At 58.0% G+C, this 12157-nt stretch overlaps 2 protein-coding genes across 2 annotated transcripts; both read left to right on the forward strand.

Annotated features, from left to right (window-relative positions):
- Positions 1-1794: 1794 nt before the first annotated feature.
- SLS55_008497 (uncharacterized protein) lies at positions 1795-5389 on the forward strand (the record flags this gene model as incomplete). Its single annotated transcript, XM_066779905.1, has 3 exons — positions 1795-1975; positions 2028-4645; positions 4697-5389. The coding sequence occupies 3 exons, from the start codon at positions 1795-1797 to the stop codon at positions 5387-5389; spliced, it is 3492 nt and encodes a 1163-aa protein (XP_066629134.1).
- An 864-nt stretch (positions 5390-6253) lies between these two features.
- Positions 6254-8979, forward strand: SLS55_008498 (uncharacterized protein; the record flags this gene model as incomplete). Its single annotated transcript, XM_066779906.1, has 3 exons — positions 6254-6360; positions 6407-6543; positions 6590-8979. The coding sequence occupies 3 exons, from the start codon at positions 6254-6256 to the stop codon at positions 8977-8979; spliced, it is 2634 nt and encodes an 877-aa protein (XP_066629135.1).
- Between the last annotated feature and the right edge of the window lie 3178 nt (positions 8980-12157).

Below are 12157 nucleotides of genomic sequence, written 5' to 3' on the forward strand. Positions count from 1 at the left end.
GCCGGCCCCCGCCTACGCTCGACCTCGTCCAACGCCCGCCCGAAAGCCGCCGCCCGACACGCCGTGCGCAGCCGCCAGTCGACGACGCGACGCCGCTTCTCCTTCTCCTCTCCCTCCCCCCTCCCCGTCTCCGACTCCGTCTCCGTCTCCGTCTCGGCCCCTTCCTCCGAGCTCCCGCCGCCTCGGGCCCACGACCACAGAAACGGCCTCTTGCTCGCAGACAGGCCGCGCGGCGATGGCCGGTCTTCCTCCTCCTCTGCCACCACCACCATCCCCACCCCCCGCAGCCCCGCCACCAGCGCGCCTTCCACCCCACCGTCATCCTCCTCCTCCTCCTCCTCCTCCCCACCGACGCCTCCGCCTCCGCCTGATCCGCCGAAAAACAGCCCCGGCTCCGCCTCCGCCGCCGCCCACCGCCCGCTCGCCCGCTGCAACGCCCGCACCGCGTCCCTTACATCCGCCACACGGGCCGCGACCGCGACCTTGTTTCCCCAGCCTTCTCCCCCTCCGCCGTCACCCCCCGCCGCGCCTCCCGCCCTCGTCGTCGTCCTCGCCGCCCCCCGCCGACCCTCAACGCCATCCCGCAGCTCGACGACGCCCTCCCGCAGCGCCTCCAGCGCGCGCACGGCCGGATACATTGCGTGCCGGACGGCCGCGAGGACGGGGACGTGCTGGGCGGCGGCGCCGCGCGCGTGCAGGGCGAGGAGGTGGTGCAGGGAGGCGGATGCGGCGGGGGCGTAGCCGGGGTGCGGGTCGAGCGTCAATGGGGCGAAGGGGGGTGGTGGGGGTGGGCAGATGGGTTTGGGGTCCCGGGTTTGGGTTTGCAGCTGGGGCTGGAGGATGGTGGGGAGGAAGGGTAGGTGGAGGCGCGGAGAATTAGTCGTGTTGTTGGTGTGGGTGCGGAAGCGGAGGGGTTGGAGGGCGGGGCCGAGGAGTGCGTGGAGGGCGGTGAGGAGGAGGAGGAGGGTGAGGAGGTAGTGGGGGGTTGTTGTCGTCCAGGGGAGCGGATGGTATGGGGGTGGGGGGTGGTGGATTAGTACGGAGGGGGGTGGGGATGGGGAGAAGGCGCGGCGGCGGTGGCGATGCGGGCTGGTGTTGCAGGTGATGAGGTCGTTGCGGAGGCGTTGGCGGCGGATGAATTCTTGGATGGGGAGCGAGCCGCTCTCGATCGAGGTGGTGGTGGTGGAGTTTCTCGACCTGCGCATGCTTGCGGATCTGGCGGGCGGAATGGCCCAGGGTCACACTGCTTCTTGGGGCGGCGTCTTGGAAGTTTATCAGTTCGCATTGCTTTGTTAGTGGTGCTGGTCGAAAACAGCGCTTGGCGCGCCCAAAGGCTCAAGGGTGGCGCTATTGTTAGCATGCGCCTAGTGATATTGCTGCTCTTTTGTGCGAGTTTCTATGTGAAAGAGCTTTTTGATGCGCTCACTGGGGCGTCAACCGACCCGAGAACTGAGGACCTATCGCTCGATGTTGTGAGGCAGCACTTCATGTTCGGAATTGCAAACCATGACCCCGGGTGTGCTCAAGTGAGTATATATGTGCTCCAAAGGTTGCAGGGGCTGGATGGAATGATGTTAACCAGGTGGAGGACAGGGTTGCGAAGCGATGGTTGGTGTTGCACTGAGGACGGCGTGACGCAGCCCCGCATCATGACTAATACGGCATGACAAGCGGACCCGCTCTGACTCGCAGCTGGGGCTCTTGGCGCAAAAAGTCCGGACGATCATCACGACGTCGGAGCTCCAGCTTCATTCCCACCACAATCTTGCGCCTTCCCTGGTGCGTGCCCCAAAGATGAGCAAGAGAACCGCACCCGCTGCCGAGGGAGGAGTACAGCGCCAGACGCCCCTCCCGAAACGTCAGAAGCTCGACACGCCCCGAGGTCCTCCACCGAAAGCCGAAGAAATCCACTCTGCGCGCCAGTTGCAGCACCTGCTGGTATTTGAGCAGGGCAACACCCAGCAGCTGAGAAATGGTAATCTCCAGACTACCGATAGTTCAATGCGCCGACTGACCACGTATTCCAGGCATTCAAAGCCTGAAGGTCTTCCTCGAGTCCATCCTATACCCCAACGATGACCACCCCCTCCCCCGGCAGCGAGCCATTCTCCGAGAATTCCTCGATACGCAAAAGCCGCGCACAAACGACCAAGATGCGCCATTCATGTCGAACCTCATCCAAACCTGGAGCTTCGCCTCCGATTCCAACAACGACCACATTGCCTCCGCCGCCGTCGCTGTCCTGGCTCTTCTCTTGAAGACGCTGTCGCACAACCTTGAATTGCGCGATTACGGCATGCAGCTTTGTCGCACAATCCTCCAAGTATCGCAATTGAAGCTGCTGGCACGGGGACTGTCGGCGCCGAAACACAAGGAGTCTGCAATCTCGCCATGCTTGCGACTGCTCACCGAAATCGTCTCTTTTGACGGCGGCGCTGTCGCAAAGCAACTGTATTCCAAGCGCGACTTTACGTTTGAAGGGAAGATACTTGCGCGGAATTTGGGCATAAGGCACACCGACGAAGAAGCCGCAAAAGCCAAGCGGAGGCCGTCGGTTCGCACCAACGCCGTCAAGTACGTCTTGGCGCACTTCAGGAATCAGGAAGAGGGCGCCAAGATCGACATACTCAAGCATGGAAACGTCATGAGGGCATTGTTCGACTACATCAGGGACGATCCCCCGGACGTCGCAGCTGAGATTCTGGATGTCGTGAAATCTCACGTCATTGCCGACAAGGAGATCCCGAGGGCGAGCAAGAGCCATTTGCTGACGGACCGCGCATTATCCAACATTGCGGGCCTGTACAGAGTTGAGCAAGCACTGGAGGAAGAATCGGACAAAAAGGCCATTGACATTGTTGCACATCGATTCCTGCTGCATGTGTGCAGGTCGCCTGAGGCAGGAGTCTTGGCACCCTCTTCGGGGTGGTATCCGCCTGGCACAGACAAAGAGCCCGAGCATGGAGATCATGATGCAGGCGACGGAGGCATCGATCTGGGACTGGATTCGCTCGAGTGGTACGACCGCTACCGGGGACGTGTGACCGTACGGAACTCCAACCTTGCCTCCTTCATGCAGGGTCTGAGACCTTATGCCAACAAACTGGAACAAGAGCTGGTACTGGCGATATTGGAGTCGTGTCCAGAGCTATTCGCCGATTACTTCTTCAAAAAGACGAATTTTACCTTCGACCCTAAGTTGACTGCTACTTGGATCGGCTATGCGTCGTTCCTCTTCTCGGCACTCCAACTCCCTGTCCCTCGATTCCTCGGTCACAAAGAAGGCTTCGCATCTGTGCCACCTCCGGTCTCTATCGCAATCGAAAGCCTCCTGCCTCAACCGCTTACGCAAAAGGTGTTGACAAAGTGTTTGAATCACAGCTCCGACTTGATAACGTTCTTTGTCATAAGGCTTCTCACAATGTCATTTCAGAAGCTCGAACAAGTTCTGGTCCAATTCAAAGTTGCTTCTTCGCAGAACTCGAACCAGCTCTGGCAACAGGCGACCGAAAGGCTGTTATCGGAGTTTTGCGCGCGTTGTCCCAAAATGAAAGACGTCATCGCAGCATTTCGGAGGATTCCGGAGGCGAATCTCATGCAGCGCGAAGCTATCACCAGGCTGTTATCCATGTATTACAACGTGACGCCTCAAATTGCTCTGGATGAGAAGTTCGACGTGTCCATGGCACTGACGAAGTCTTTGAATGAGCTTGACAAGCAGGCGCCATCGGGAGAAGAGAGCGAGATCAAGCTACTCGAGTTGAGCCATCTGCTGCAAATTGCGAGGAGTGCGCCCGACATGCGCTGGTGGCAGAAGCCCGAGTCGCTACGATTCTCCCCTTTTACGTCCGTCCTCAAGGTTCTTTCTTCCTCTCCGGATGGCGCGTCCTCCGAGTCCATCGCCCAATTGCTTATCTCTGTCATTCACGACCATGGCATGCTTCGAACCGACGGCTACCCATCATCTTTCGATGCGCTTGTCTCCAGCCTGAGAGCCAATGGTGAGGTTGCGGATGAGTCCGTCTTCAGCTTCCTCGACGAATGCCTTGGACGCTTCGTAAGAAGGCCAATCAAGTATCAGGATGATCTGGACGCGCTGGTGGCCTTGGCAAAGGTCGAGAAAACTGCGGAATCACCCGTCAGTCTGTTGCTTGCGACCCTGGTGGAGCAGTGGCCATTCGTTCTCAAATTCGAAAAGTCTGCGGCCAGCCATGTTTCACAATGGATTGGACGGTTCTTCTCTTGCTTGAAGAAGGTTGGTGAGAACGAGCTGGTTCTACACTCATTACTTGGTGCCATGCTGGAGGTTTCCGACGGCTCGGCTTGTGCGAAGCCGCTCACGGCAGCACTGAGCGGTACTAAAACACCTGAGATTCTGCCGATCATCAGTAACCCCCATGCTCATGGAGTTGAAGAGGATGTGGCTGGTGAAAACGACTCAGTTGATGACTTCGAGGTGTCTCTGGAGCTCCCGCCGAAGGAAAACGAAAACCACCCAGAGCTTACGCGGTGGATGCACAAAGACGTGGATGAAGCTGTCGAGGAAGGACACATGGCAGCTCTGGTCCTTTGTCTCTGCTCTGAACATCTGTCCATAAGACGTCAAGCGCTGCCCAACGTGCAGAAGCTGATGGCCAAAGTGCAGGTTAGTAGTCTTATCACACTACGAGATCAAAGCTAACGAAAATCCGAAAAGGCATCGGGCTACGAAGAGCATGAGCTCATCTACCTGCTTCTCGGCGAGGTTTACGAGACAGCCCGGCCTCTCATCACGATGGATGAGCCTCTTCCGTGGATTGCGGGCACGCTCGCTGCTCGTGCGATACCGATACTGGCAGACCCGGCGAACTTCTTATATCCGAAAGTGGGCTCATTCCTGACGCGTGGGCCGTCGTGGACAGTCGGCAGGCTTCCGTCGTACTGGGCAGAGAAGATCATCCTCAACCCTCCCGAGGGCGACGATGCGGCTCATTGGCGAGAGGTCGAGTGGCTGCTGGAATGGTACCTCGATGGATTACGGACGGAGAAGGACCTGAATATCTTCCGGGCGAGAGGTATCTTCGAGAGAGTGCTGGCGTTGTACAACGACCCAGCGAGCTCGAGGCGGACGAAGGAGCTGGTCATCCGGCTCTTGTTCCGAACGGCGGCGGTAGAGGGAGGAAGCACAACGCTGATCACTCGAGCAGGCGTGCTGAGCTGGGTCAAGATGCAGCTCGCAAATGTTGCCGGTGGAAAAGCGAAGAAGGGCAAAAAGAGTGTCAATGCGGCGAGGGGAGAGAAGGCTCTGAAACGACTGGTGGGCAGACTGTTGGAGACGTGCGACAAGGTGCGGGTGGAGGAGTGGAGCGGCGGAGATGCGGCGAAGGAGATGCACAAGCTGGTTGAGTGAAGCGACTCATGGATGTCCATAGTTTGGGTTGGGTTAAGCATAATTAGCGGCGGCGGAGGCAGTGCCCGCGGCCCCCGCACCCGGCAGGAAGCCGCCTGGGCTGCGCCCGCTCGCTAGGACGGAGGCGAAAGGGTGAATCTTGCGGGAATCGGCTCATTCCTGCATCTAGATGCCGCGGAGCATCCTGACAAATAAACGTTTTTCGTGCGCGCGAGTGTCGGCCGGGTGAATCCACGGATGGGCGCAGCGCTAGTCGAGTGTGAGGTGCTGCATGACGCTGTCGCTGTCGCTGACCCGTAGCCTCGCGGCCTTGGCACGAGTTTGTCGCGTTTGCCTGACATCCGCCGCCCACCCACCACGCCGGCCACGACAGTCGCTCCAAATCACCATCGCCAATTCCTTCATCCAAACAAACACCCCGCCCCTTCGCCAGCCCGCACGCGCCGTGAGCCCGTGACCCTCTCCGCTACGTAACAACGCCCGCTTGTGGCGCCGCAGCCCCTCTACCTCACCGCCGACATCTCGCCGCAGCTCATCTCCGCGACAGCCAACGCCCGCAGCTCCTCCCAACACCTTGTCCGCCGCGCCCCCGACTGCACCGCCGCCCGTTCATCTGCGAGCTCCACTGCTGCACGCACCGCCCGCCATAGCTCCAACGCCGTGAATTGCGCACGACGCTCGTCCTCGACCCCGCTGCGTCACCTCACTCGCCCGCCCAACGACCCGACACCATCCCCGTTTGTCGCGCATTCGCTGGCCTGACGCTCGTTGGCCTCACATCATACCTTCGGCCAAGCTTGCCCTCCTCCACCAAGAAAAGGCCAGTCGACGGCTGCCCCAGGTGGCTGCCCGCCCGAAGTCGCCATGCCTTTGGAGGTCATACGTTACACTCCGGATGAGCTACTCCACCTGCGCGAGTCACCCCTCATCCAGAAGCCCGATGGCCTGCCCGCGATAGAACAATGGATGGAGTAAGTCTACTGTCAACACCCCGACCGACGCAGCTAACCCTTGCAGACCTGCCCCCGAGCAGAACCAGCGCAAAGGAGGGCGCACGCAAGGTGTCCGGAATGACGACACGGCGCAAGCCGGTGAGAACGGCCAGCGCACCTCACTGTTTCCCAACAAGCACTTCACTCGTCACTCGAACACAGGTAAGCTTCACATTGCCCCGCTGCCAAAACTCGCTAACCCGACCAGCCCCCGAGGATATCGTGCTAGGACCCCCCAAGATGGCCTTCGCCTCCTCGTCGCGTGTCCCTAAGCTGGCTGCCGACACCAACGACAAGGATGAGGATGCTGACGCCCGCGCCAAGGATATCCGTGACAAGTTCTTCAAGGAACGTGAGGAGCGTAAGAACGGCCCGCTGAATGGCCGCCGTGCTCGCGAAGGTGACGAAGGCTGGACCAACGTACGAGGCCGCAAGGCCTCGTTCAGCGAGGATGCCGACCGCCCGCCTCGCATTGGAGGCCGCTTCACCCGCGAAGGCGATGCTGAAGAGGCTGCCCCCCGCCGCAACGGTGCTCGAGGCAGGTTTGAACAGCCCTGGCTTCGCGACAACGTCGAGGTCAAAGATGCAGATACTGGACATGGCAGTTGGCGCGACCGCGGCAACGCCCGCGATCGTGACTGGACTCGCGGCACCAACAACCACAACCGTCTGGAGGAAGAGCCTGAGTGGATGGACTCGACGCCTGTGAAGAAGAAGGATGACCTCGGCATGGCTCGCTTCTCACGCGGCAAGAGCACCGAATGGCTCGAGGATGCGCCCAAGGATGACAAGAAACCGCACACCCAGGAAGATTTCCAGCGCTGGAAGGAGCAGATGAAAGCCGGCAAGGCTGTGGAGGAGAAGGAGAACATTCCTGAGCCGGCTCCTGCCAAGGACACGCCTACGTCGTCGAAGCCCATCACGCCCATGCTTCTCGATGGCAAGGATATGTTCGGCATGTGGGGTGCTGCTGCTGTGAGGCAGGAGAGTCCTGCAGCAACGGAAGGCGCTACGGCGCCGCCCAAGCCAAAGCTTCCCGCAAAGCAGTCCAAGTTCGCCAAGCTGTTCTCGCCCCAAGAGGAGCAGCAACAACAGCCCCAGCAGCAGCAAATTCAACCTGAGGCACTTTTCGGCGCGGCAAACGGCAACAATGAGGACAAGGAGGGCTTCCAGCGTATTCTCCAGATGCTTGGCAACACAAGCATCCACACCCAGTCGCCCTCTCAAGGCTCGGCGCCTCAGAGCAGGAAGCCTTCTCTCTTCTCTCCTGTTGAGACGCGCTCGCCCGATCGTGACACTGTCCACGTCCAGCCGCAGCCGACACGTCACCATATCCTTAGGTCGCGCGAGGAGAAGGCTGGCTTCATTGAGTCCGTCCTCGCTCCTCGTGGTACGCCCACGGAGTTTAAGGGTCCTCAGGGTGCCTTTGGACCCTTCTCTCCCGCCGGCGAGCCGGGCCCGGAGCAGATGCGCCAAGAGCCAATGCGCCAAGAGCCGATGCGTCAAGAGCCGATGCGTCAAGAGCCGCGACCTGAGAGCATCCGTTCCCCTGAGGAGCGTATGCACCAAGCTACCCCTAGCAGCAATGGCATGAACAACTTCGGCATCCAGGGCCTGATGTCATCGCAGCCCCCGCCTCACGCAGCGCAGCTTTCCAGAGATAGAGAATTCCTGCTCAACTTGATGACTCAGCCGCAGCGCAACACCCCGCCTCAGCCTACGCAGGCTCGTCCGCCGCCGCCGCCCGAGCTCTTCACCAACTTCATGGAAACCAAGGCCATGCCTCCACGTGGAAACCCTCCTCCCGGTTTGTTCGATGACCGCCAGTTCCCCGAGAACGATGTTCGCTACCAGCCCCAGCCGCAACGCCGCATGCCTGAGAACCCCGAGATCGAGAACGCCATGCGCCGTGCTGGTCGCTTCAACCTTCCTGTCCACCCTGGTCTTGATGACCCTGCGATCGCTGGCCTTCAGCGTCGGGGCACTGCTGATGCTGGTATCCCTCGCGGCCAGATTGGCAACATGGGCATCCCCCATCAGGGTCCTCCTGACCAGATGTGGTCCATGAAGCCCCCCGGTCTCCAGCCGCAGGACCGTCCTCCCGTCTCGAGTATGGCTCCCCCGCCTGGATTCCCTGCGGCCCGTGGACCTCCTGGCTTTGGCGCCCCGAACATGCCTCCCTTCTCTGCTGGCAATACCCCTCTTGGACACCCTGGCATGCGTGGTCCTCCGGTCCAAGGTCCTCCTTCAGCTGGTCCCGGTCCTTCTCCGATGTTCAGCCCGCCCGGTCATGGCGGTCCGCCGCATGGCTACTTCGGCCCCCCGCAGGGTCCCCCGCCGCCTCCCGGATTCGGCGGACCCGGTCCTGGCCCCATGGGTATGAACGGTCCCGGAGCGCATCACGACCACCAGGTGCAGCAGATGCTTGGACTCCGCGGCAGTGTCGGCGGCCCGCCGCCGGGATTCGGCGGTCCCGGCGCCATGGGTATGCTTGCGCGCGGTCCGGGCGTTCCCGGCGTTCCCGGCCCGAATGGACTCGACTTCTTCGAGAACCAGAGGAGGGGCAGTCATGTCCAGGGTCCTTTTGGAGGACTTTAGAGTGTGATTGATGGGTCTTGGATCGGATGCTGGGTCTTTGTTTTGCGATGGAGAGGTAAAGAGCGGTTCAGTGTAGCGGAGGTCTTCAAATTTTCTCTTTTCAGGTTCTTCATTCCCAATCAGGAAAATGGGTATCATGGCGAGGGCGTGGTGGTGCGGCGATCTTTGTTTTTGTCTCATCTCATCCTATTCCCTTTTCTTCTCATTCTATCGAGTAAGACCCGGGGAAACATACGAAACGGCATTTGATACCTCCTTCTGCTTTCTGGGTTCTTTTCTCTTTCTTTTTCCTCCTTGTCCCGATTTGATTGAACAAAAAAAAAAGGTGAAGGGAAAAGCGTTCGGTAAGGGCAGGGGGAGGGTCATTGAGGGTTTCTTCTAGCTCTTTTTTACTTTCTCTTTCTAGTTTCCCTTCTTCTGGATGGAAATGGTGCAGGAATCTTTCTTTTCTCTTTTTCTATCTTCTCTTCCCAGGGTATTCTCTCCGTTCTTTGGCATGTCATGCAGCGAGCTGCTGCCGTTGCTCTCCTCATCCACCTTAGCGCTGCTGCAACCGCGGCTCTACCCCCTCCCTCGCCTTACCCTGCTGCATCTACACTACATTTGGTTCGGGTTTTTGTGACTTGGCATCTCTTTGACGAGTGGGATTCGGCGGGCCGGGCGCGGGCTTCTTCCTCGTTATCTGTTCGTTGCGGGTTTTGTGTGTTCTTCAGCGCTTTTTCCGTCGACGTCTTTTTGGCTTGCGACTTCACTGGTACCATCGTTTCCCCGCTGCTTTTCTGCCGTCGTTTCCCCTCATGCCTGCTCTTTTTTTTTTTTTCTTGAAAGACAGCATGCAAGCATCTGAAAAGTTGTTGTTTTGTTTGTTTCGTGCTGCGGTTTTTCGTTATTGTTGCTATGATCGAGGTTTGTTATCGTTCGTTTTTGTTTTTTCTGCTGCTCGTTATTGCTAGGTTATGGTCCTCTTTTTATGTTCTGTTGGTGTTCCTTCTTCATCGTGAACTTTCGCAGCTGAAATGAAGAGATGATAATGGTATAAATTGGCATGCATTGTGGTTCGCGTTTGTTGCTTTCTCGTGTTTTCTCCTTGCTCGTTGAGTGGGTCTCTCGTGTCTCTTTTTTCTTTTTCGCCATCGGGTCCTCTTTTGTAGGACTTTGAAACGGCGCCGGTGGGGAAGAGCTACCACTCACAGAGGTGATGCGACTGGAGGGTGTTGCTTACGGTCGTCTTCGAGACCGTAAATTCTGATTATGGGAGTGTGGAAAGGGTGTGTAGGGGCCGGTATGGATCTCATGGAACGAACACATTTGGGACCGCACATATGGCAAAGTCGTTCGCGTTGCCTTTCACGGCTTTTCGATTACGGGCTTGTTCCCCTCGATCGGGGAATGCAGCGGCAAAAACTAGGTTTCGACGACGGGGACCCTGTGTGTCGACTGCGTGCGTGGGAGGTCGAGCGGCGGGGCCGGGGTTCTTTTCGGAAGGCAGTATCTGGCCGCTTGCGAAGATGGGGAAGGGAGGGAATTGGTTGGTAGACAGACGCGTGCGGGCTTGAGTGTATGGCGTAAGGCCTTGCCGGTTGAGGTGAGGCGGATAGGGGGGGTCCATTGGAGTGAAGTGAAGTGCAATGGGATCGAGACAGGCATAGGTACTTGCAGTGGTAGATGTGGGTCAGCAATGAAGTAAGCATGTGTTGATGTTGTCGTGCCTGCACGCGGTTTTTCTTCTCAGTCAATGGCTGGCTTGATCCGACGCGATCGACACGCCGTGCATACATGTTGCAATATAAGCAATAGCTTAGTCAGCCCCCCGGGTCACCTCCCCTCCGCTCCTCATGCCAATACAACATCACCTCACCAAACACCTCAAATTCCAACAATACACAAGATGTGCCATTTGATTGTGTCTCCATATCCTGGAATGAACGACCCGACCGTGCCGTTGGGTCTGCGTGTGGAACCCTCTTCCCAGCACAAGTTCGAGGATCCTAGCAAGGTTCAAAAATGGGTCACCGAGGACACTGCTTCACCGCAGGGTAATCCAACATTATCTGCGGTCAGTTATGTTTTTTCCACGGCTACGGCTAACCTGAAGAGCATACTTCTGGCGTCGCTGTCCGGGAAAATGATTGCCTGCTTGAGGGTGATGGGGTCGATTCTTGACTGGAAGGAATCAGAAAGGTCGAGGGGGGCTTTGCTCATCCCGCGCTGTCGCAGATGTTGCCGCACGGGCGCAAAGCTACTGAAGAATAGATAAGGCTCTAACTACTGCCTTCGGTCGCATCGATTTGAAATGGACTGCAAGACGGCGAGAGCGTGAAAAAGGCCGCCCCTTCTTGTCTGGGCGCCCGGCAGAGTGGTGGTGGGCTTTGGTACGACACTGTAGGTCCTCTACAAAGATATGGGCAATTATGACAGACAGGAACGACTGGTTTGAAGGATTCCCAGGACTCGGCCTGCCCGGTCGAAAAAAAATCGTTTCTGGCTTCAGATGCTTTCCGTATCAACCAGGACCAAAACGCCATTTCGAAATGCTCAATGCCCAACACTTCTCAAACATGCGCCTTACATGTAAGAAAGTAACAAAAGGGAAACTGCCTTGTTCATGGGGTAAAGCCTGAGGCCACGCACTGAAGAAAGCGTCTGCTAGAAGTATAATACTCTACAAAATTCGAGGTCATACAGGTGGGGCACGGGGTAGGGGTAAGTGAGAGAGCACCCAAACCCCCCCCCCCCCCCCCCCCCCCCCCCCCCTCCCAAAGAAAGAACCCTACATTGAGAAGGATTAACACGCGTCATCATCACCACCTGTGTTCGAACGCTTCTCTATCCACACTGTCAGAACATCAAGTCTGCGCAGGGATCCGTCTTGTGGAGCGTAAGGGATGAAATCTTCCAAACTCTTGTCTGACCAGTCGTCCGGCATTTCAAGACCTGCGATGAGAACTTCCGTCAGACCTGGGACAGAAAGTGATGATTCTTGCTTGACAAATTGTCGTGCCCTTCTTAGTGCCTCTCCTACTGATATGCAGGCGGGAAATTCTTCCTTCCTCGGTGGAATTAGTTCGTCATTACCACACCGAAAAGTGAAACGGACTTGAACCGGCGGCGTATCTTGACCTACAGGGCTTCATTAGTTTTGACGGTATATTTTTTTCGGTGCGGGAGTAGAGTATGG

The sequence above is a fragment of the Diplodia seriata genome (genome assembly GCF_021436955.1).
Source record: "Diplodia seriata strain FDS-637 chromosome Unknown scaffold_9, whole genome shotgun sequence".
NCBI lineage: Eukaryota > Fungi > Ascomycota > Dothideomycetes > Botryosphaeriales > Botryosphaeriaceae > Diplodia > Diplodia seriata.